This window comes from Poeciliopsis prolifica, unplaced genomic scaffold (genome assembly GCF_027474105.1).
Source record: "Poeciliopsis prolifica strain line A6 unplaced genomic scaffold, Auburn_PproV2 SCAFFOLD011, whole genome shotgun sequence".
NCBI lineage: Eukaryota > Metazoa > Chordata > Actinopteri > Cyprinodontiformes > Poeciliidae > Poeciliopsis > Poeciliopsis prolifica.
This window is the reverse complement of record NW_026562386.1, coordinates 11,787,515-11,813,538: the sequence shown is the minus strand read 5'-3', so window position 1 is coordinate 11,813,538 and position 26,024 is coordinate 11,787,515. Positions and strand designations below refer to the sequence as shown.

The 26,024-nt window shown below is 37.5% G+C and overlaps 2 protein-coding genes across 20 annotated transcripts in view; both read right to left on the bottom strand.

Annotated features, from left to right (window-relative positions):
* madd (MAP-kinase activating death domain) overlaps nucleotides 1-1,283 on the bottom strand; it is a 47,672-nt gene extending 46,389 nt beyond the window's left edge. For all 18 annotated transcript variants that reach the window (XM_055037112.1, XM_055037113.1, XM_055037114.1 and 15 more), the window contains exon 1: nucleotides 974-1,283. The gene's annotated coding sequence lies outside the window, so the exon portion shown is untranslated. The remainder of the gene's footprint in view (nucleotides 1-973) is intronic.
* An 863-nt stretch (nucleotides 1,284-2,146) lies between these two features.
* On the bottom strand, nucleotides 2,147-17,853 carry nr1h3 (nuclear receptor subfamily 1, group H, member 3). 2 transcript variants are annotated; one of them, XM_055036849.1, is made up of 11 exons: nucleotides 17,712-17,853; nucleotides 14,247-14,462; nucleotides 10,573-10,655; nucleotides 9,965-10,207; nucleotides 6,636-6,902; nucleotides 6,316-6,521; nucleotides 6,041-6,220; nucleotides 5,751-5,850; nucleotides 5,494-5,607; nucleotides 5,185-5,279; nucleotides 2,147-4,084 (listed from the first exon to the last, which is right to left on the bottom strand). In XM_055036849.1, exons 3-11 carry the CDS (start codon nucleotides 10,613-10,615, stop codon nucleotides 3,938-3,940), a joined length of 1,395 nt encoding a protein of 464 aa, XP_054892824.1. In that variant the 5' UTR covers nucleotides 10,616-10,655; nucleotides 14,247-14,462; nucleotides 17,712-17,853; the 3' UTR covers nucleotides 2,147-3,937. The 2 variants fall into 2 exon arrangements, with proteins under 2 accessions (XP_054892824.1, XP_054892823.1); XM_055036848.1 differs by having other exon boundaries at nucleotides 14,252-14,462.
* Nucleotides 17,854-26,024: the final 8,171 nt, after the last annotated feature.

The window sequence follows — 26,024 nt, the reverse complement described above, 5'->3', positions numbered from 1 at the left end:
CTTGTGCGGGGGTCATGCACACACCAACCAAGCTGTTCTGACGAATAGTGTGAGACAAGCTAGTATAAATGTTTCATATTCACACATCTTAAAACTAAATTGTCATTTATTTTATACCAGAGGAAGATCGTGCTTAGAGGCTCCAGTGCACAGAAAATTATGCATTTATGCATCGTAATTCATTCCATAATGTATTAAACTGATGCTTTCTTTCCTGTAGTCATCGTGTCTGTGTACATGCTGTCCTCAAAGCCCGTTTTCCGCATTACATTTCATTAAACTCGACAAAGCATATTTAATCATACATAAAAAAAAATGTTCATGAAAACACAGAGAAACGTGACGCTACAACGTTTCTGAACACGGGTGTTAAAAAGCTGGCTACGTTTATGTTTACCCGACTGCAAAAGCCATTCAATCCTTTTAAATCAACTGCCTGATCGCAGGATCTTTCGGGAAGCCTGCCACATGCTATTTCGTGACCAATATGTTCGAAAAACTCTCCTCTGTGTCAATGACGGAGTGAAAAACCATCCACTGTGAGCCAGTTATAAGCTGTAGTGGGAATACTAAACTAACTGAAGAAATAAGTATAAGAGCATTGGCTGTCATAGATTAATGCTTTGACAAATATAATAAGGCAATGCCAACGCCTCTTGACAACCTGCTGTGTAACTCTGACAACATTCTCATTTTTATATTTATAGCATGCAGTCCATATTTTGTTTGTCCTTTATAAGCATCCTCTCACCTCCTGTCCGCGCTCCCTGTGTGCTCTGCTACGCCACCGATGGATTAGCTAGCAGGCTAACTAGCTGTACCAATGCTAACCGGAGCTCTGCTGCCGAACCTCTAAATATTTAACCATCAACTCCCACGTCAAGAGGTCATATTAAAAAATTATCAGCCAGGAAATATGCAACCAACACGCCATGTGGGTTTTAATTCGTAAGCAGCAGCAGAACATCCTTACCTGCTCACATTAGCCTCCTAGCCGCTAACGTTCGCTGTGAAACCAACTGCCAAAGACGACGGCCTGTGTCTTGAATGCCTCTCTTGGTCACAGAGGCTGGAGAGGAAGCGATGGTTGTGTGAATTATGTCGTGTTTTCTCAAGGTTACGGTTGGTCATTTAAAAAGCCGGACACGAACGATAAATGGGAGGGCTTGTCACTGACTGGTTGGCAGCGTAGTAAAGGATGGAAATACGTGTGTCCGCCTCCCTCCTGGTTGAACGAGTGGTTCGTTCAGTTACAACCTGCCTTCACAACATCCTACTCCTCCTTCTCATCATCTTCTGTCTGCACGAAGTTCCGTATACTCATAACTCAACTTAAAGGAAGCATTAAACTTGCAAAACAAAAAACGCATTGTATAATGGTTCCCTCAGTTGCTTTCTGATTTGATTTTGTTGCTTTTCAACTAAATGGAGCGACTAATTTTATAAGCTTAGAATTGCCTGCGCGTAAAATTCACATAGATCAAGAATGTGTAAATTACCAAAAGTTAAACATCACAAGTGCTTAGTCGTAGAAAAAAAAATGCAGCAAAAATGCCTTGTGTTGACATTATACTAATAGGTCATAACAGGTACAGGCCAACCTACAAGCAATATTTGCGACTGCTTAGAGCCCCCTGCTGGTGGTGGGCCCCAAAGGGAACTCAGACACACAGCGTAGGTTTAGAAATGCAAATACTCAGGAATACTTTCATTTATAGCCCTTACACTGACAGAGGTCTGAAAATGTTTGCCCCCTTCCTGATTTCCTGTTGATTGTGAAACAGGACCAGCTGCTTTCCTGGGAAACAAAAACAGGTTCCACTGTCTCCTTGCATCCTCACTACATTCTGCAGAATGTAGTGAGTAAGATGCATCACAGCATCTTACTCCAGCTGCAATCTGGTAAGGATTGTGAAAGTAGCTGAGAAGCCTATTGGGAGTGTCCCTACCCTTCAATCAGAACCTGTTGCAGTTCTGCAGCAGGAACCCTTCAGTACTTTGCTGGCATAAGGCTAATAGTACTGCAACATCAGAAGCACCTCATTGCTAGTTTTGCTTCAAACTGTTAAAACGATGAAGCGCTGCAAATATTTTATACTTTAAACTTCATAAATGTGAAGCTTGAGAAATAAAGAATCCCAACACATTAACACTACAGCAGAGCTTTAATTTATACTGTACATACAAAACAGGTTGTCTTTAGAAGTTACAAGTATTAAAATAGTTTTGCATTTCTATATATCAATGTTTACAGTCACCCTTTGAAGACAGGAATTAGATCAAATGTTAAAATTGCAGTATATACAGTAAAATTAACTTTGATAGCTAGAGCATTAACATGTACTCACACACAATAATTGTTTTGAGTTGATTACACTACAGCACACTCAGCCATGATAGTTTCAATTTCATCTTTTTCTCCTGTCAGTGGGTTGGATATTTGATTGGGGCACCCAGGATCCCTTACACAGAAATTAGTGTTTGGCTGTCTGTATCAAACTCAAACGTTGAGAAACAATCTCACAAATTCTGTTGCAAAGGAACACAAAAGCAAAATGTTCAAACCAAAAGAATATTGTGTGCACTCTCAACAATAGATCTCTTTCTGAAAATATAATTTTCAAAGAGTTAAAATGTTGTAAAAATCACAAAAATAACAGTTATATTTTGAGGAAAAAAGCAAAATGTCTGAAGCAACATGTGGTCAGAAAAATACCAGGGCAAACAGACTCTTTGTTTTTACATTTATGCTTGTCCTCACCCAGTCTAGCTTTGTTTGCATGCCATATAAATCAGTTCACAGATGGTGGGTTTGGGATTTTCTTCAAGTGGCTTTTAAATTAGCAACGCAACTATAAACATCTGAAGATGGGAAATAGCCCAGAGCTAATTAACCCACAATATTCAATCATTCACATTTATGTTGTCTAAAGAGGACGCTGAAAAATAAACTCCACAAATTTCACACTTATGTTTTTGATTATCCAAGATTTCAACTTCACACTGACAGGCAATTCATGGAGAACAGCCAACGAAACCAGAGCCCAGTAATGATAAAGTCCAATGCAACTTACATTCTAATGTCTTTGCTCTTTGCTGAATTTTGGTGCCTTTTTATTGAAGGTTCTCAATATAGATACAGGTATCAAGTTCAAGAATGCTTATGTAATAGACATTTTAATGTAATTATAAATTAGTTTTATAACTGCATTTTCTTTTTCAGTGTGTTGTTAAATAAAAGCAGTTGCAAAATTTTAACTGAAATTTAATAAAACAATTTTTTATGGTATTTCTGATGAAAAAAGGTATTTCTTTCATGAAAAAACAAATCACTTACTTAAAATTAAAGAACCCTCTACTTCTCAGAGGTCTGCTTCACATTACTTTTCCTGAGCAATGAGTGCAACCATAAGACCTTTGAATTTACTCTGAAGGAAATGCAAACTAGTTGTTACCATACATGAATAAGGACAAAATGCAGGCAGAAAAGCATCTCTGCCTCTGCACAGCTACAGAAATAATCTTTTCCTCTTAATGAGACATTGTAATTTTTAAGACAGTAACAGCCAAGACCTGCTCAGTGCTTTCCGATTTTAATTAGTAGAAGAAAAGTACAGAATCACGAAAGTGACCGACTTTAACTTTCAGCAAAGACTGAATCAAAGAAAAGTGTTAACGCCGAAACTTAACCACAATCATTAGAGCATCTACAATGAAGAAAAAAAAGAAATGTTTCCTCCACTTCACACAACGCTGCTTAACAGTCTTTTAGGGAGCACAGGGTTAGAGCACTCTACTCCCTTCAGGGTAAAACAAAAAATCTCAAGGCAATATCCAGTCCCTGACCGCAGCAGAAGAGAAGAGTTGGCTGTCTTTTCACAGAAGCCATGTCCCTCTCAGGGTCCATAAGCCACAGAATGAGACACCTGGACCGCAGTCACTCATTGACATCCCAGATTTCAGACAGCAGCGGGGGAAGCTTTTTGTCCTGGAGGCGGAGAGCAAAAACCTGCTCCGAGTGGACACTGCTCAATGTGCGGAGGCTCACTAGTTTCATCAGCATACGGGGGAACATCAGGTGATCCTGAAGAAAACATTGAAAAACTATCAATTAATAGCACATAGTTAGGAAAGGAGGTCTTTTAAAGACATGAACCAGGACTGATAATGTTTAATACAAACAAAGCATTTTTGTATTAATCACATTTTATAAGATCTACCTGAGTCTTATAAAGGAGAAAAGAGATTGTTTTCAGTTTGGATTTTAACTTCTATCAAGTATATGTGTCGCATTATAAGAAACATTTTGAGTAAAAAGATATGCTGTGAAACAACCTACGTGTGGGGGTAGGGACATACATTGTCCTCGGAATAATAATTGGACAGCTACATTTTTGTACCGCAGTTAAACCTTCACAAGCAAAACAGGAACTGATTGTGTGCAGAAAATTGAGACTTTCAATTGCTTCCATTCACTGCTGTTAGTTTTTACACAGCCCACTTATGTAAATATTCCACTGGCAGAAATCAGGCACATTCATATCAAAATAACAATGCTGGTCACAACTGGGCCAAAAATGAAAACACCTATCTGAATGCGACAAGACTTCTAGTTTTCTGCACTAGGATTGTAGTTAGAAGTGGCCACTCAACAACTTTGTAGCAAAATCAAACCTTATGAATTTACAGTTTCTTCATGGGCGGTGAATGTGCAATGCACTGATTCCAGAGTTTGGTGTTCTGTATGAGACACACTTTTGAGCAACTTTCGGCTGCTTGGTTTCTTTCTTTTCTTTTTTATTTTAAACAAATTCAACAACAACTACACAATTAAGCATAATTAACATCTCAGATACTTCAATTTTTTTTTATCTTTTTTTTTTTTACTTAAGGCTCTCACTTTCTTAAATGTAGAGAAATTATTGTGAGATGATATTGATAAACCCTCCATATTTAGGGGAACATTTTTCTAAACAAATCAAATTGAAGCCCTTTTTGATTATACCTAAAGTAACAATTTATTTTAAATTTAATCTAAAGTCCACATAACCTTTTAAAGCAGACAACTGCTCCTAAATTCAACCCTTCACCATATAATATGACCTCAGTTATGACCTAATGTGCCTGTTGCGGTGACATTCTCGGTCACAAGAGCAGAGATTACATAATGTGGTGGGAACTTACATTTGGTCTCTTTATCATGATGTAAGAGCGCAGAGCATCCACATAGGGCTGCTGTAGCCTCTCAACCAGATCGTGATCCTGCACATTTGGCCGATCTACACAAATTAAAGCAAAGAATACACAGGCAACTCAAATCTCTCACCGGAGAATTTTTAATTTTGTTAAGATATGATAAATGTTCCTATAAATGCACAGTCTGCAAGCTTCAATGAACCATTTCATCCTTGAGAGTGTTTATAAGCATTTGGCTCACTCTGTGCACTTTATAATGATGATGAACAGCAAGTACTGCAGTTTATTCATTCTGACCTGCAGAAAAGATGTTAATAGCAATGAGCAGAGCGTATTCAGCCTCATCGAGGTGCAGGTCGTTCATTCCTTTTGAAAACTCGAATATGGGGTTAATGAACTCAAACTGAAGCCCTGGGGAAAAGGAACGAGAGAGAAAAGAAGGAGATAGGTAAATACAGAGAAAAAAAACTGGATTTAATAGGAAGATGCTTCAAGATTTCTAAGAAAAACAGTACATCATATGATTTCTTTCACTGACTAAATGATAAGAGTACCTGCTTTGGCAAAATCATCCTTATTATAGCTGAAATCCTTCAGAAAAGTAATGCTTTCAATGGCTGGATTGTATCTCCGGGACGTCTCTAACAGCATAATCTGTGGAGGTCAAACACCTGAGTGACACACTGATGCTGCAAAGTCAAAGTTTTTGCTGCAAACTCAACTACTTCCAACATGAATTTACAAAAAAATAGGCAAAAAGATGTTGAATCTTGAAAAATGTGCTTGAATTATTTTAACATCGTTGAGTCAAAGCAGCTTTGAATGATGGTAACTCAAAACAAACCTCAATGGTGGAGGTTTTTAGTAGAGCAATCTGGTCTTCTCTTGTCAACTCCAGGAAGCCAGGAAGCTGCTTTGCAAAATCCACAATCTCCTGAACGGACATTATGGCAAGCTCTGTAAAGTGGGCGAACCGCTGCTGTCGCACTTCTCGGTTTTGTAAGTCTTGACTCTGGGGCCAAGGCTGAAAATATTCACAAGCAGTCTGGTGAGACCGATGCCAAACAAACAACAACAGCATTTGAAGACCGTTTGTTGGGCTACATGTCGTCCAATTACCGTAACTTTTGGTCGGTCAAGGAAAGATCTCTTGTTGCATTGTTTCTGCATGGCCACCAGCTTCTCGATCATCTCCTGCTGCTGTGGGTCGAGGGTGGCTGCTTCCTGCAGAGGGGTCGGTGTGACCACTGTGGACGTGCGTGCAGTTTCCTCCTCCTGCTGCTTCTTCAGCTTTTTTAATCGGATTTGTTCCTCAGAAAGCACGCCTGTGGGTCACAGAGGATGCTGGTTTGCACAAAAGCTCAATCTCAGAGTTAAAGACGTAATTTTATTTACAGTAGATATAAAAATCTCGAATTAATTTCGGTGGAGACACTCACACTGCTCCAGCATGCCCGCCTCCCGACATTTGCGCAGGCGGCACTGCTGGCACTTGCGGCGCATGTACATGTCCATTTCGCAGCGGCCGTTGTTCTTGCAGGAGTACTGGGCGCTTTTGATGACACTGCGGCGGAAGAATCCCTTGCAGCCCTCACAGCTCAATACATTGTAGTGGAAACCAGAGGCCTTGTCGCCGCAGACGCTGCACACCTCATTGCCCAGCATCTTCGGAGCAGGACCCTTTTTTCTCTTCACCGGCTGCCCATCTACACAAGAATCCCAAGAAACATTTGATTTCTAAAGGGAGGCTTGTAGAAAATTAAATATTTTCACAAAGATTAAAACTTAAGCTTTAATGTATGACAGTTGAGGAATGCCACGTGATCACAGATTTTTGTAGATAAGTTTGCAGATTTTTTTCTAGATTTGTTTGGGGGAGTAAGTTTGTTCCAGAAACACATTCTTATAGATGGAAAGTTGAAGGATTTGGTGCAGAGGAGCAGCACCAGGGAGAAAATATTATGAGCAGTATATGCGCACTGAATATGGTGGATGATGTCTTTCGGTTGCAGTGAATGGATCGATATTGGAGTAAAAAATGCCAGAAATGTCAGGGCCTAACCAAACTCTTTGGTTAGGGCATAAAGATCTTCTAAAGCATCTGCTGCAGTGATCATCCAGATGTAATCGGGAAGTTGACAGATTATGCAACAAGTCTATATAACACGCAATGCTGCAAATATCTTCACTTGCAGCAGTAACATTTTTGCATCATAACTTTATATGGGTGCAGCTCTGTGTTCTGTAATCAATGCGCTCAGATCTAAAGTAAGATTATATAATCACAGTGTTTGAGTCGAGATATTTCCTCTCAAAAGGCAAGAGACAGACAACCACTGCACACACGTTCACCTAAATGCACGTGAGGTTCAGTTTAAGCACACACAGCAATCTTTGCGAGGAGTCATAATCAAACTGCTTCTACTTCCTTTGCTTTAAACTTAACATAAACAAAAAGTTCATTCCCTGACCTCCTAGACTTGCTATGCTGAGTTTCAGCTGGGACTGAAACCATAGAGAGGGGTTGGAAGAGACAAGCTGCTGAGTAAAACCACAACTTACTGTACTATGTCACATTTTACTTTGCTTTTGAAGTATGACACAAGTTACCAATTAGAAAGTTATCTTCAAGATTTCAAACTCAATTTTCCTTTTGCACAAGGAACCATGTAAATAAAAGGAGCTTCATTGTGTGTACACATAATTGAGAACCTTGTTTCATCAAAAAATTAAGGAATAAATATGAACATGTGGATTTAATGTTTGGGTGGTGTACTTGGAACTGAATTGGTTAGAGCCAATTCAGTTCTAACCTGTGTGAACAGAATTAACTGTTCTTGTTAAAAAGTGGTCTTGCACAACACATCCAATGTGTTTACTGAATCTTTTTTTTATGTGTGTGTTGACATGCCAATATTAAAGATTTTCTCAGTGTTTCCATATTTGAAAAGAAATTTAAAGATTTTATACTTTTCCTGTTTCAAATTTTCGAAAAAATTTAATTGGAGTACCAAAAATATAGTTTTGACTGCTTCATTAGCAAACGTGTCTTTATATCTTTAAAGTGTATTATGAACATATTTCACTGCTTTTTGGATTTTGCACTAAAAACTCTATTTTAAAACCTATATATAAGAACTTGTATATAAAAGTGTGAGCTGAACTATAAAAGCTAAGGGTCCGTTTTGTGAAATAAGGAAACATCTCTCGGTTAAAAGTTTTTAGGCTTTGTTTTGTATTTTAAACAGGCTTAAATTGGGAACCACAGGCCCCGTTATAAAACAGTCCATATTTGATATGTTGTTAAATGACCGGCCTTCCAGTCAGTTTAATGAACAACATTTAAAAATTAAGTTGTGATGTAGCAAGTCAAATATGAAGTGTGTCATTTAAAAGTAGATTTAAAATCCACTGATTTCTAAAGCATTTTGAGAGTTTTGTCCCATATGTATTCATCCATGAAAAAGGTAAATGCTAATTTATACTTTTCTATACAATACATACTTTTCTAAATGTTTCAGGTCTGTATAATAACTCTGCAAGTCTTAGATCTTTCCAGCAAAAAATATAAAGAGATCTAGGAAAGCACCAAATTGATTTAATGATGAATTCTGCCAGTGAAGAAATGTTTAGAACCTTTAAGTCAGTATGTCTAATTAAATACTGAATCTATTGGTACTTTTGTATCGCTGACATGATCTAAAATTAGTGGACTGGAATTCCCCAAGAAGAAAAGCAGGGCAGTTGTGATAATTTAAAAGGCGCTTCAGTTCTGCCTTGTGAAACTCTTATCAAACAAAGAAAAAAAAATACTACTTTCTATTTACTTCCATCTCCTTTATAATGTATATATCTTAAGACAATCCTTCTTTTCCCAAGAACATTGAAGTTACAACAAGGTAATCTGTGCCACCACCCACGTATTGCTAAAAACAAAAACAGAGAAGTCGCTACAACATAGTTCAACCATCATGTCTTGCCTCCTTCGTGCTCAACTCAGGCCGGCCTGCTGAATGTCCTGCAGAGACTCCTCCTGCTGTGTAGAGCATGTGTGAATAACAATCCACAGAGAAGTCTGGACACCAAGCAGCAGAAGACGGATCATAATAAGCAAGCCTAATGTTCCAGAACCATTTTGCAAAATTAAGAGACTTGATTATGATTATGAGGTTTGAAAGCAAAGAAAAAAAAAATCAACTAATTGAGGCAGAATTGGACATTACTCCAGGTGCATTATAAACACTGCAATAACTAATCTGGACTCCACTTGACTTGTCATACAAAAACAATACACGTGCACAAAAAGCAATAAATCAATTAATCGTAAGATAAATTAAAACAAACTCAATCATTTTCATTTGAATGATTTATTGATTTTCTCTTTTTCTACCAAAAACTGGGTGGCAAAAAGTTTTAGCCTGGTGCATTGGTTTCAGCTAGCCCTTTCTTTGAAGTTGTTTTTTTGTTTTTTTACATAGACTTCATGATTAATTTTATTTGTAGTTTCAGTTGTTTTGTTTATTTATTTTAGACATTTAAATATTTAGTTCCAGTGTTAACTGGTTGTTAGAACTTAAAGCTTATTAATCTTTCATTTTTTGCACTATTATGTCCTTACCATTAGATTACTTTAAGATGATCTGAAAACAACATGATCACTTTTCGCAATTGTTCCTTAGAAACAGCTGACTGCAAGGTCCTACATTTAATTTGTTTATTAAAAGCAAACTCAAAACAAAAACAAGGACACTTTTATTGCTCTGCTTACCTATGCTACCAGACGCGTCACCTGCACATGGATCCAGTTTGATGTCACTTGGTTCCACCGGCAGAGTGCTGCTCATGTCGGCAAGCGACGGACCATTGTGGGAGGCGACTGGGAAGTCATCTGGCTGGGAGAGGTCGGTCAGTGACAGCAGGCCGTCGGGCTTCATTGTGGTGTTTCCACCACTCTCCTCAGCCAAGCAGTCCAGCTGCAGCTCAGAGGCCCCGTCAAACACCTTACTCTCAACTGATAAAAGAGAAACAAACTCGCTGGACTCAAAGATTCATTGTTCGCGTCCTCTTATCTTATCTGTTTTAACAGGTGTCCAAAACAAACAATTCTTAGAGAACGAAGAAATGTAAACAATCTGATAGGAAATTAACAGAGTCACTGGTACATTTATGGTTATTACAATTGAAAAAAGGCCACTCCTTCTGAGGAAACTTGGAAGCTTATGCATTCTATGACTTTTATCTTGCAGAATTAATCTTGTTTTTTAATGTGGGAGAATAAATGCATTTATTTTAACTGGAAGAGTGACATTGTCATATTTAAGAAGAAAAAAATCCTGCCTAATCTCTCAGATTTAAGAAATAATCTTTTCCTCTTACCATGACCAACATCTGGGATATCAGTCACAGACAGCGTGGACATCTTCTGCACAGCAGCTTGTCATTACGAAATCAACGTGTACCTGTGGAGTAAAAATAACCAGTGTGAGTAAAAAAAAGCAGAGTTTGCCTTGCAGAAGAATAACCACCACTTGAAATAACCACCTTTCAGAGGAGAAAGGTGGTTATTAAAAAAGATTTTGTTCAAAAGCCACAATGTATAAAGCTTTTATTTTCATTTAATTACTGGTACTCAAATAAGGACCCATTAAGACCAAAATCTCTTTGACAAGTTTGACAGGACCAAAAGCTTAGTAACATGTTATATTTTCCAAAAGAAAAATTACAAATAATATTTTAAAACAAAAAGCTACTCTGGCTTCCTCCTGCATCCCAAAACCATGAGTGTTAGATTCGGTAAATGGCTTAATAAATTGCCCAAAATCTATCAAATCACAATTGTAACAGTTTGCAATTTTAAGGGACTGCTTCGAATAATTATTTTGTAGGAGGTAAAATGTCTAGTTGCCCTGCAAATCTCTCACATATATTAGCAGAGCCACCACAATTTTCAGCAATGGCAATGTTTCCCTAAAATGGTGAGGACCAAATTTAGAATTACTGAACTCATTTGATGACTCCTTGAGGTAGGTGGACACAATTAATTTCATTTCAGGTAACAGAGTGGAGGGGGCTAACAGATACATATGCTGCAATCTACTTAAATGTTTTTTTTTTGTAAATTTAGAATGTGAATCTCATTAAATGGAGTTCGTTTTCAGAGTGAAATATTTTAAGCCTTTATTTCTTGTGTTTCTCCATTTTTACAAATAATAAAAACTCAAAATTAAATATTTCAGAGATTTTGAATATTTGAAAAAGTTGAATGTTAGAAAATAATGGTGTCATGACTGACCCTAGTCAGCTAATTAAGCAAAACATCTGTAAGAGTTTCCTGAGCCTCAGTCTGGGTCAGTAGGCTGCACAATCATGGAGAAGACTGCTGACTGGACAGTCACTGGCATCCTGCATAAGGAGGGAAAGCCACAAAAGGTCACCGTTGAAAAAGTTACGTGTTTACAGGATGCTTTATCCAAGTGTGTGCAAAGAAAGTTTAGTGGAAGGAAAACGTGTGGCATTAAAAGGTGCACCAACAACAGGTTTGTATTCTCTGTTAGCATTATCAAAATTAAAAGAAAAAAAGGCTTGAAATATGTCATGAATTTATCCAACACCTATATATACATATTTTTATAAATGTCATATCATATTTTTATGCTTGTGTTTGCTAATATTCAACACTTTGTTTAGAGAAGCTTGTCAATAAATAAGCAATTTTCTTTTGTGGATAAATAAAGCATGTTATATTCTATTCCATTGTAGGATTGCCAAAAAAATCTTGGAACTTTTTCTATCGAATTTTTTGAGATGTTCCACTATATTTTCAACAAAAAAAGGGAAAAAAAAACTATTTATTTGCAGGTAGATGCAAATAAACAAAAATTGTATTCTCACTCAAAAAAGGGATGCGGTCCAAAGAATGAGATGACTGGGCATCTTGAGCAGCAATTTGTAGTTCTTAGAAAGTCTTGAAATGCCAGAAGAATCTAATTGTAGTTAGACACTCCTAATACAAAAGTGTGTAAAAAGAAAAAACAATTGGATGCAAAAGCAGAAATGAAAGTCTGTCATGTGCTGCTGGGGGTAGAGGGTATATTTGAGGAAACTGATTCAGCACATACACCAGCATAAACTGAAGCTATTCTTAACCAGCCTACAGAACAGAAAAACCTGAAACATAATGCATTACATTGTTAATTTTGATAGGTGAAGAAATGCTACACAAGATAAATTTATGTATGGCTATCTTAAAACCTGTTTAATATGCCTGCCTAACTAAAGGTGAAGTCTTGAAAACCTGTGTTGGATTTAATTGATTGTTAAATAAAAGTGCAACAACAAAAGAGGTAGTTGATTGTTATTGACTTTCATTTCTGTGGCTTGATCAAACGGCTTCCACTATTGATGGAATGCAGTATGGTTAAGCCCTGTGTTTGTGTGTGTGTGTGTGGTGTGTGTGTGTGTGTGTGTGTGTGTGTGTGTGTGTGTGTGTGTGGGGGTGTGTGTGCGTGTGTGTGTATATGTATATATATATATATATATATATATATATATATATATATATATATATATATATATATATATATATATATATATATATATATATATATATATATATATATAGGAACACTCAAACAACACAATATAACTCCAAGTAAATCAAACTTCTGTGAAATCAAACTGTCCACTTAGAAAGCAAGATTGGTTGACAATCCATATCACCTGCTGTTGTGCAAATGGATAGACAACAGGTGGAAATTATTTTCATATTTATTTCATTCATTCAGATCTAGGATGTGTTATTTGAGTGTTCCCTTAATTTTTTTGCTTATCAGCAGGTCAAATACTAAAAAATATCAATAGCGTTTCCCTCAGTTCATTAAATCTAATCCAAAACTAAGAACTTCATACATTTTTGTTTGATGGAATAATTAACAAACATCAATGTATCTATGTATATTCAAAAAGCTGCAGAATGTATTTCTGAATCAGTGGGTAAGATCTAAAAGAAACTTCATTATCAGACTTTAATCTAAAGCTCAATCGACCATATTCTGTTAAAAAACTGTGCATTCCCAATTAAAGAGCAAAGTGTAGTCCAGAGATCATTTACAGCACACGGACAGATTGTGTGCATCCACAATCATAAATTCAAGAATGATACAAATTTAGAGACTTTTTATTTGAAATCTAAATCTGTCGAGTGAAACACTAAGGCTTTCTCATTCTCTTTAATTTCACAATAAAAATAAATTACATCTATCCAGTGACTTTCATTCAAATGAAGACTTTGAAGCAAAGAAATTAGTTTTTAAATGATTTATGAAACCAGGCAGAATGTAGAGGTGCTATAAAAAAAAGAGTGAAATCCAAATCTTGTTTTTATTGCTAGTAACATACTAAATCTTCTTCTAATATTTTTTTATATTTGAGCTCAAAAGAATTTGGAAACTGAACGCGTTTCTTTTAATAAATCAAATGTGCAAAAATCTTTAAGATGTGCTTCAACAATAATCTTTCCTGCAGCAAAGTAAAAAAAAAAATCTAATGTTTTGTTGAATTATTACATGCTTGATTTATTGAACAGGTAAAAAAACAAAACATGTTTTTTTAATTATTATTTTTGTTGTTTTTTTTACTTTTGACCTGGTATTTTTGTCTCACATGGTAGAAGTTTGGACCAAATTAGAAGAGAAGTGATGAATAAAACTGAATCAATGGAAAGGCTGCAGAGCTGACGATGGGAGTAATTCATTTCTCCAGCCTCCACAGACCAAAAAAGAAAAGCTTTCATTATATAACAAATAAACATGCTTGTTATTATAAGGAAGAAGATATGAACTTTATAATACTGGCATTTACAAATGCTGACCAAATGTTTGCTTCTTGTTGTGTTGGTACACTGTAAGCAGATTTTCTCTTTTAAACTTGAAACAGAAAAACTTTTTCACGAAACAAAACACCCAAAACAACCTAAAAAATACAACTCTGCTAAAGAGCATCAATAGGCTCAAATATATTTGCAACAGTGAGCATGACCAGGTGAGACTGACCTTACCTCTGAAGTGGATGTCCCAATTACTGCCTATCCATCTCGCCCATGCCAGTCCACAGCTTGAGTCTGTCGATTCCTCTGCGCTGATGGAGGACCGGCTTTCCCTGGTGGGTCTTATGGGACGCCCAAAGCCCACTGACTTATTGTGCCGAGGTTTTAATGACTTGATATCTGGAGGAGAGCGAGTAGGAAAGAAGTGGCTTTCTACAATGCCCTATGGGAGACGGGAGGGAAAACAGAATGGGAGGGAGGAGAAAGGGTGAAAAAGGGAACACCAGGGGTTACTGTAGGTCATTGACTCTTGAATATTAAAATGCACTGAGGTGCTTTGGTCATTTTCTCCTGAAGCAGCTCATTGTATTTACATAGACTTTACCAGTTGTCTTAACCTTTTTCCCCAAATATTAACTTTTTCTTAATAAAAGAAAGCGAGCAACATGTAAAATCATATTATAAACTTTGATTTTATTCAATGGAAAGTAGATAACGTGAGGTCTTATCCGTTCAAAAGGCAGCCAGTGTAATAATTAGAGATATGGTTTATTGACTGAATTTTACTTTCAGCTGTAGTAAACCATCTCTGCATCGCATAATGTCTCCTGTTATCCACACCCTGATCTGACTGGTAAAGTCCAATGTCCCCAACATCTTATCGGTCACTCACCTTTGCCCATGTTCCATGTTGCCACAGATGGCTGGAAATAAAATCACCAACAAATATCAACAATGTCTTCCTGGCCAACCTCATTGCACCCTACATTCATTTACATAAAGAAAGTCTGATTTAGCCAATTTAAACATTAATTACTGATCGCAAATCAAACTAAAATTGTGGAATAGCATCTACTTTGAAATCCAAAAGTTCTTATCTTTCCAGACTTCTGGAAACCTGCCCTACAATAAACAGTTCCACCAGTTATTACAGCTAAATATCAAAGTTGTTACTGTCACAATTTAGGTGACTGATTGTATTCATTTTCAAAACCAAAATCCAAATGAAACAGAGTATTAGGATCACCAGAAATGGGAAAACATTTTATCTTCTTTTGGTGGATCTTATTTTTCTTATCAGATACAGGATAAAAATGAAATCCAGGGAATATGATTTAAATTTCATTTCAAGAATAAATTTGAAATGGTGAGAAAAGAATTTCAAATTTTTTGTGAAGTCACAAATGGTGGTATGTTGACACTGCTGTGTTCTTTCAGAGCAGGTTTGGTGTGTTTTGAGAGTACGTGTCCACAGGATGTTTGCAAGCTGATTTTTTTTTTTTTTAATAAATGTTATTCTTAAGTCCTTGCCACAGTATTATTTTGACTTCACTTTTTACTATTTCATCTTAATTCCCATTTTAATTCCCCCTGTTTATAATTACTTTAATCTTAAAATGGGTCAGCAACAAAAAGCATATTCCACTTCTTTTATCCAAATGACCTCAATACTTTGCTTGAGAAAAAAATGTAGAGTTTAGATAATAAAGATTTTGATTTTAACCTAATGACTCTCAAAGTCATTTGTAAAATTTGTCTTCTGAAAAGTTCCTGTCAGCAAACTTTTCATAAATAGCCCTAGAGAAAATACACAGGGCACTGATATACAGGAACAGTCAGCAAAACTTGGAGGGAAATGTGGCTTCCTCAAAGCATACCAACTCTCACTCGAAAAGCAAAATGGGATTCCCATGTTCAGCAACAATCTGGTGGGAAATGAAGGCGCCGCTGATATTCAGGAATCACGGGCGCCACACAAAATTGGGGTTCTCATACACGCCCTAGTAGAAGAAGAAGTGATTCATTTACTGTTTGCAGATCCACCCTGATGTTTTTACTTCTTTTGACCTATTGGCAATTATGTTCGGTCACCATAGTGCTGGACATGATAAAAAGATGGAAGTCATGGTGCATTAACGAACAGGTGAATCAGACATTATCTGGATGGTTATCGAGAAAAAGGACATATCGAAATAAGAAAAGCAACATTTCGAATAATAGTAATTGGTAGGTTTGAAACCTAGTTGTAATTTCTCTTACTGAGTCAAAAAACTATTTAAGTCATTTATATTTGAGCAAGTTAGGGCACAATGTACTGGCATGACATAATACCATTATTTAAAGCAACTGTCACAACTTTTAAACATTGTTTGTAGTCAGCCGACAGTCTTACAGTGTCTGTTTAGAAGCATTTTTTCAAAATACATGGTTTGTCAAAAATATTTGATGACAAACACAAAAATTCCAATTGTAAAAACTCCCTTCTTTTAAAATAGTCTAATATTAATATTCAAACGCCATTTACCCTCATGTATATACTTGTGAAAATCATCATCCTTTGACATCATTCTTTCTCTCAAATTACTGCAAACAATAAAACTGGAAACAAAAAATATCTAACTTAAAAGGCACAAATATCTGAAGCACCACCTCTATGGTCAGGATGCATTTCTCTACATATTCTAAAACCACAACTATGATTCGCCCCCTGAATCTGTCTCAGGGATAACATTTACTTCTAAACTTCTGACACAACTATAACTTGCAGACATGATCAGATCTGAACAAATTACTTAAAATACTACAGAGGTGCTTCCCTGTTCATACAACACAACACTGTGATATATTTTACAAGATCCAGTATAATTTAATTTAAAAGTTGGCTTATATTTGGGAATTTTCATTAGACATTACAAAGTAAGACATAAAAGATCAGTTGAACAATGGCTATGGTGTCTTAATGGTCAAAGAGTTCTGCATTTGCACCTCTTCATAACGTCTCATTTATTATTTAACCACTTTAATTTCAGAGAAAAAACATTGTAATACCTGCCACCCAAGTTATCGACTCTCTGAAACGCTGTTTCCTCTTTAGTTTTTTTTTTTTTCACAACAAGAAACTCCAAACTTTCACATGTCTGAATATGTGGGTAGTACACTAACATTCAGGCACTTTCTTTTTAACCCCAACCACGTTCATAACAGAACTGAAACGACCATAATGAGCACAAGAGAAATGCTTCATAACACAGTTGGCTTTTGTCAAACTGAAGTAGTGCTGTATAATTTTATGTCAACTGACTATGACCAGATAACTCGTATGTCTGGAGTTTTATGCTGACAGAGCTGGAGCTTGTTTTATTTCTCTTATCAAACATTCGCTGCTAACATTAGCTAAGTTAGTTATGGACTCTTGACACACAACTTGTTTTGTGAAGCTAGCATTAAGAGGATTATTGCTGCTTTACGTCAAACCTTGTCAAGATTTTGACAATTTACCTAAAACACTCAGAATAACAGGAATGTGGTTGTTTATGGGAGATTAGCTTAATGGTCAACCCACACAGCAAGGCCAACATCATGAACATAACATAACGACAAAAACAAGTTGAACTTAGCAACCTGTGCTAATTTCAGTCCCAAACCCCCACTAACAAACTCAGAAAAAAACATAAAACAACTAACGCTTTACCTTCCGAGAGGTTCTCGCCTCTGTGACGGGTTGTCTGTTCAACAGGTTAAAAAATTCAGTCCTGTACGTGATTTCTGACTACGGCTTTGACAAGCCAAGCTAACGCGTTAGCTCGTTAGCCAGCGCAGTGCATCATGTGACTAAGACGCCCCTGAGTACAGGAGTGTTTGCTGCCCTGTGTTTTGACTTGCAGGGAGATATAAAAATCAGACACTTGACATTCCGTTATTATCTATAGAATAGAATAGAATAGAACTAAAATTCCTGAAGAAATTTAACCGGGGCCCTGCCAAAGTGTGCCCGACGTTTGGACCAGCGTTCTGATGCTAAACATTAACTTCCATGCTAAAGAAAGCTGCAACGTCATCAATAGCATGTGGAGAGTCACAAGCCTGGCTTACTCCATTCAGTATACTAAATATGGGTAATAAGTAAGGGAAATAGCTAATAACTCCTTTAAGGTAAAAGGCTAAAGCTAATGCTTTGCCTTGCTTGCACAGCAAGGTGTCAGATTGTCTTCAGACTGTCTTCAGTCTGACACCGTCTCAAAAGAGAAGTTCAGATCTCTTAAACTGAAAGACTTTTATCCTTCATGTGTGAACAGATTTTCAGCGTCATAAACATCAACAAAGCTCATCACAGATCCTGGTTAACTGACCAACACCTTATTTCTGTTCTGAGAATTGCCACAACAAAACTAACTCCAGATTTTGATGCACTGGCAAAAAAAGGAGAACAACACTGTTCCCACTGAGATGTGAGTTTCTCTAGTGTGTTATGAAAAAAAAAATAGCAACTCTAGCATTTACGCACAGCAGCGATACAGTAGCTTAATTAACATGCCGCACATCGCTCTCAATTCTCAACTTTCTTTCATTGGGTAATAATATTGAAACGATTCTGTTTTAGTTCTGCTGGGTTCCACATGGTTATGTGTTATAAGTTACAATGTGTTCCTTATTGTTACATGTAGCGTTATTTACTTCCTCTGACTCAGCTGACTTCCACTCACTCGTGATTGGTCTGTCATGACGGTGGGGGTGGGAGCAGCAGGGCGGTGTTCGGTTGCCAGTTACGCTGTCACGGAGTGAAACAGCTTGTTAGGGGCTGCAGCCATAATACTAGCAGCTCTTATTCTTATTTCTAATAAACCCTGTTTGACGGGACTACTACAGCTGCAGTGTTGGCATTGTAAGATGATTTATTTTTACTTTTCATTTAATAGGGTATGAAAGAGTGTAACACTGTAATGTTAGATAAATCTGTGTTACCAGAAACTGAGAGGTCGTGGGTGGAGAAAAAGCAGGACAATGAGCGGGAATAGCTTAGCGGTCCAGACGTTTATTCAACCATCTTGCCAGAACACAAAACAAAAACAAAAAAAAAACCCCGAGAACCTCCGGAGGAGGGGCCAGCCAGAAAACAACCTAGTAACTCCTTTTAAAGGCGCAGTACAACTCCTTAACATCTTTAGTAAACAACTGATCTTCTATAGAACCCTATTAAATGAAAAGTAAAAATAAATCATCTTACAGCATCATTACAATATGTTCTGAAATATATACTTTGAAAGTGATTCCATTGATCTTTTTCCACTATTTATCTCTTTTAAATTTGCACCTTCAATTGTGTCTGTTTTTCCATACATTTCAATACCCAGGTTTAATAAATTACATTGTGTGTCCAAATGCTCCTGGCCTCTCTGTCAAATTACCCATTCTGGCCCGCTAGTCAAAAACTTTGCTAACCCCTCTGTTAGAGCCATTACAAATAAGCATGTGGAGAATCACAAGCATGTTGACTAACATGTTAAAATTAGTGTACAAGCTAAAATTAGCCAAAATGCTAATGTAAGCCTAAATGTTATTATTATAATACAATAACATTAGTTAAATAATATTAATAATATTATTATTATTTAATTTTTCTTTGAAATCAATTTTTTTTAAATAACATTAGTGACTATTGTCACTTAAGGCAAATGAATGTAGTTCATAATAGTGACAAAAAGTTTTAATGAAAAAACCCACACACACAACAGATCACAGTTTAAAAATATATATTGAAGTCATATTAAAGATTTCTACAAACTTTTTACAGGTAAAGATTACAATATACCAAAATTACAACATTTAAAGAATTCAATAAATTTCAGAACTTGATGTCTCTGCAATAAAAACTATCTTTTTTACATGTGTCCTGTCCGGCCGTGTGGCACTCAGGGTTGTTGCCTGAGTGTCAATGTAAGGCCTGACAGATTTAATCTCACAAGTGAAACATGGCTTTGCCACGATGATCCACTTGTCATAAATATAAAATTATTATACATATATACATACATGAAACATATTTGAAACTATATTCTTACAAGAAACTATTTTAAATATATACATTCATGAAAAACTATTTACAACTGTAGAAAAAATAAAAAAACACAACCGCTGCTCCAAATCTTTCATTTGGGATCCAGTTTATGTGACATCACAAACTCTGTAGTAAAAAAAACAGACAAAAAAAAAACAAATTATTATTCATGACATTTTTAAACATCTGTAAAATTTAAACTTTGTTTAAATAAAGATTTCAGAATGATTAACAGATATAAATACCAATATGACCCAAGAAAAAAGGGCACATCCACTGGATTCCTCCTATCAAACCTAGATATATATTGTCATCAATCTCAACTTAAAATAAACCAAATTGGCAAATAAATTAGCCTTAATTTGTTATGTACTTACCTGGTCAGATTGCACCACCTGGGACATTCAAAGAAACAAGAAATCCATCTGCTCGGGTTGTATAAGGCCCAAGTCCGTGAGGTAGGTGAGGATTTCCTGGACTGAAAACACACAAGTCATTCCATCAATAGACAGCTATTACCAACAACAAAAAAGTAACAACTTGTAAGGTTGCTACAATTTAGATACATTTTCTACATCTTATGGGCCAAACCTCAAGGTCTTGTTTCCTCTCTGTCTTCTTGGCAGCCTCAAAGGATCGTTTTGTGTGAAAAACCCTGGAAAAACATACTAAAACTGGGAGAACAAAGGGTTAATTCCACCAAAACCAAACAAATTCTCACCAGGTGGAGGGAGTCCAACAGGACAAAAGTGAGCCGAACTTTTGTCCTGCTTGTGAAGTGAAGATAATGTAGCCACTAGGGGGCTGCAGCATTAAAAATTCAGTGTGACTGAGGAGAGATTGAAACAAGGAGAGCTTTAATTAAGTGACGCAAACAATGAAGAATAAAAACGTAGTTTACGCAAAAAATTTTGGCTTATTTGAAGGGAAAAATTTATGCTAACTGGATTAGAAAAATTAGGAAAACCTTATGGTCCCCATTTCAAATGGAACAGAATATACGTATAGTAACTGATTGTCTTATCTACTGCTCCCTGGTGCAACATTTCCAGCAACTACTCTGACAGCGAACTGATAAGTGTTTCAAGATCAGCCACTTTCGTATTCACAAAGCTCAAAGTTTTATGTGCAAGTTCAAAACCTGTTTATGAAGCCTCTTCTACAGAAGTAAATAAGTATTGAAAAGATTCACAAAGTGTACAAGATCTCTTATGCCTACAACAAAATCTACAAGCATACACCATAATTCAGAAATGTGTACAATGAATAAATACATATCAAATCCACTGCAACAATGATCAAGAAAAACTATCCACGCTGTCGTATCTACAAAAGCAAACAGTCAAATAAAGTGACATTATAAACGACTAGAGATTCCAACATTTTCTCCAAAAAGAATTTCATGTCATGATTTCAGGGTTAAGATTTACAGTGCTTACAAAGTAATCATACCCCTTGAACTGTTCCATATTGTTACACTGCAACCACAAATATATTTCATCCAAATGTAATATGAAAGACCCATGAAGTAGAACCCTTATGATTAAGTGAGACTGTTTGATTCCTGGCCCTTGTTCAAAAAGGAGGACCGGGGGGTGTGAGGCCTCCCTCGCAAGGTCTATGTGGGGTTCATGGAGAGGACGGTCCATCGGATAGTCGAAGGTCGGATTCAAGAAGAGCAGTGTGGTTTTTCCCTTGGTCATCTAACATTGGACCAGCTCTACAGCCTGAGCAGGGTCTGGAGGCTGCATGGGAGTTCGCCCAACTCCCATGCAGGTGTTGGGTCTACAGATGTTTTGTGGACTTGGAGAAGAAGTTCGTCTGTGTCCTTCAAGGAGCAAGGGGTGGGTTCTCTGGGAGTATGGGGTCCCAGGTCCTTTGATACAGGCTGTTAGGTCCCTATATGACTGGTGTCAGAGACTGGTGTGCATTGCCAGCAGAGTCGGGCTCGTTTCCTCTGCAAAATCAAACTCTAAGCGGAAATGAGCCTGACTTACTGCCAGTAATGCAGACCACGTTTCTGTAAGGTTACACAGAAACCTTACAGCCCGTATCAAAGGACTTGGACACCATACTCCAGGAGAACTCCCACAAAGTTCCCAGAAGGACCCTGTGAAATGCCTTCTCAAAACACATGTGGATTGTTTGGATGAACTCCCATGCATTCTCCAGAATCTTGATGACCCTCCTTTCCAGAACTCCAGAATAGACTCTACCAGGGAGGCTTAAAAATATGACTGAATTTTTTGCAAATAAACTGAAATTTATTTGAAATTTATTACTTAGTATATACCTGAAAAATAAACAAATACTTCTCTCCACTGTTTTTCCATAGTTGTGGTTGTAATGTGATAAAATTTGGAAAACTTGAAGAAACATGACTTCTTTTGCAAGCCACTGTAGATGCAACTTATACAGAAGCCAACACACAGTATGTAGGATTGTGGTAGCTGTAGTAATTCTGCAAGATACCTGATTGGACACAATATTCTGGATGGGAGATGTAAATATGATCAAGAAGAGTACGTTTTTCTGTGGTTGGATCAGAGATAAGTTGCATAAACCCTTTGGCTCTAAACAACTGATTGATGGCTTTTTTCCCAGGAGGAATAAGGTCCTCATTAAAGTCTCCTAATACGACAATGGGATGAATAGCCATTGAATTCAGGCCAACCAAGAGACTTTGCAGATTTCTTAAAAATGTTCCAAGATCATAACTTGGTGGCCTGTAAACTGTCGCGATGACTGCACTGATTGGGGTGTCCACTTTTACAACATTAAATTCAAGATCTGTAACCTCATTAAAGAATCTCCGTTCCTGCGGTTGGAGAAGACTCCGGCAGTAAGTCGCAACTCCCCCGCCCTCTTTGGTGGCAATGTCAACTCTGTTCGAGTAGGAGACATGTCTGTTCCGTGAAAAAAAAGAATAGCCCTCCATTTGGCAGGAAGCTGGAACAGAAGATCCAAACAAATGAGTCTCCGTAAGGCATAAGATATCTGCCAACATGAGTTCATGATGTTGTTTCATGTCCTCAGAGTGACAGACAAGGCCTTCGACATTGTGGTGGACAATCGTTAATTGCACCCTGATGACCTGACTGAAAATGCAAGAGTGGTCTGGTGTGCAAAAACGATGCTGGTCTCATCGATTCCATCGCTGCTTTAATATTTTCATCAGCGTAGATCTTATTTTCATCGAAATCAATGATTTTAAGTCCTTCCAGGGAAGTTGTGCGACTGAGGGCCACATATGCCATACCAGGTTCAAAAATACGCTTCAAGGAAATGACCGCAGACTTCATAGTCATCCCTTGAACTTTGTGAGCCGTACAGCCAAAGGCTAACCTAATTGGAAATTGCCGTCGTACCACTCCCTTTACACTAGTCTGTTCCTCAAATCTCTCAATGTAAACAAAGCTGTCTGGTTTACCCTGAATCTTTTTTTTGTGTCCAGCTATGGGATTGTCCAATTTAAGTCCAATTAACTTTACGCTAGTCTTTCCATCTTTGGTACTGGTGACAATATCAGCTATGGTGCCAAATGTTCCATTCACAAGACCGTCCTCTACATCCAAGTTTCTTATAATCATTACTCTAAAACCCAAACCAGCCTGTATAGTGTTAGACAAGTCTCGCTTGTTGCCTGCTATGCAACAGCCCAAGTTAATCATGTTCCGGTCTTTGTAATTCTTTTGTAGTCCTCTGCCTGGATATCAACTGTTACTGCACCTAAAGAAGCCACAACTGCTGCATTATGGGTGTCCACCTGTTTGTTTGTTGCAAAAATGTGTAGGACATCCATAGGACACTCTTTGGGCTCAGTAACAGCTTGAATCAAAAGAGTCTTGTCATCATCACTGAGCAAATCCGCTTTACCTTTAACTCTAATCCGATTCAGGAGCTCCGCAAATGCTCTGTCATCTTTCTGCCGCATGATTTCGGTCAGGCTGATCATCTGGAAATTTTCATTCCAGATATCAAGCATGCCGTCCTCGGCGACACAAAGAGGTTTGCCCGACCAAGGGGAGGAAGTTGGAAGAAGTCCCCCACAGCAAGAACAGAGACCCCACCCATGAACCTGTTGTTCCCCTTTATTTGTTGAAATCTCCAGTGAACATATGCAAGCAGGTCTTTGGAGACCATGGAGATTTCATCAATGATCAAGATTTCCACACTAGAAAGAACTGCCCTCACTTCATCCAATGAATTTCCAAGACCCTTGTATGGTGGTTTTAAACTTTTGGGTAGTTTCAAGATGGAATGTAAAGTCTTCCCCGATATGTTGTATGCAGCAGTACCAGTAAAAGCTGTAAGAAGCACAGTGGGCTTGGACATGTCACCAATATCAAGAAGTCTAGGAAGCTGGCGCAAGAGCTTGGTTGCCTCCTGGTAAACACATTTGATGACATGAGATTTACCACAGCCAGCTCCTCCTGTCAAGAAATAAAAGAAAGGTTCTGGGTTGTCACCCCAGACGCGCTTCAGACACCAATCGCGAATGGTGTAAAACACGGATGCTTGAGTCTCGTTTAAACTCCTGTACATTTGTCTGATGAAATCAGGGCTCAATTTTGGAGCTTCAATCTTTGGCATGTCTCCAATATTGACATCAATTTCGTAATCTGGAATAGGGTCTTGCTCTTCATCTTCTTCAAATGGTGGTCGCTCAGCAGCGCATTCTAAATTGTCTAATTCAACCTCTGGCGCAAAAGTGTTCCAAGCATTACGAACCGGTCCTTGCTTTTTCAATTCTTCCATAATTTTGTCAATTTTTTTACCCTGCCCTTCATACCTTTTGCGGTTGAAATCCACATACTTTTTAGCCTGATATCTACCACGGAAACCGTTGTTGTAAAATGCTTCGTAGGTTGTGTGTTCCTCAGTTTTAAGATCCTCATCTCTTCTGTGTGGACAATATAACTTTAGAAGCTGTCTATAAAATTTTTCGGGTGTTTTTTTCTCTGAGAAACGAGTAAATCTGATAACTGCAGGTTTGCCCATAGTTCTTTTCTGGATGAATCCTGCATCATTAAGTAGGGGAATTGCATTTGGCCCTTGAATTTGATTGCTATATAAAACGCGGTATTCTGATGCAAATTCTGCCAGGCACATGTGTTCGAATTCTAACGTTTCTGGTCTGTTTAGATATTTTTCCGGCAATCCTGTCATCCACACATTTTCCTCATCTGGAGACATGTTCACGAGTTTACTCATCGGAAGGCTCATTTTTACACCATCTTCATCTGTTTGAAGAAAAAGAACACTACGCGAGGATTTTTTGAGAGGTAGGCTACAAGTGCGCGCAACCGATTCTTGAGCACTAACCTCTCTCTGTTTTGAATAAGCCTGCATAATCTTTTTCATTTCATCGCGTTCGCTAACATTGGTCCCCTTTAAATCGTCAACAACAGATTTGAGGAACTGCGCCATTTCATGTTCTGGTTTGGCTATGTAGGACATCATGTACTCAATGCAGCTATACTCATCAAGCACATACTGAATGTCCATGTTGGCATTCCACGCACGCAAAAGATCAGGGTTGTACCCATTCACCCAACTATCTTTAGGATCACGTCTCATCATTACCACCATTCCAGAAGTGAGAGCATCAACATGGCCAATGTACTCTGTTTTGGTCATGTTACAAGCCTGGAGTAACTCTGACAAATCCCTAAAAGATGATTTTTCATCCTTCAGTAAATCCCTAATTGGTTTCAATTTCTTCTTAGCCTCTCTTTGTAGGTTTGAGATGAATGGTGATCTGGATTTTTTGGACTTTCTCCTACCTTTTTGCTTAATTTGCTTTGGTTTTTCGTCATCAATTTCCAGATCAAAGTCAATTACTGGGACGGTGATTCTGGTGCGGTCCATTGGTAGTTTTGGGAATCCAAATCGGCATTCAACATTACCTTTTTTACATGATTTTGAGTGTTTTTTGCTGTGCATTTG

What these genes read in the sequence shown, in the direction of transcription:
- nr1h3 (XM_055036849.1), bottom strand. Translation starts at nt 10,615, where the DNA reads ATGTCCACGCTGTCTGTGACTGATATCCCAGATGTTGGTCATG. An exon ending in TGACGCGTCTGGTAGCATAG is followed by an intron (nt 6,903 to 9,964) that starts GTAAGCAGAGCA and finishes ATTCTTGTGTAG; the next exon opens with ATGGGCAGCCGGTGAAGAGA. An exon ending in TAAAAACCTCCACCATTGAG is followed by an intron (nt 5,851 to 6,040) that starts GTTTGTTTTGAG and finishes TGACCTCCACAG; the next exon opens with ATTATGCTGTTAGAGACGTC.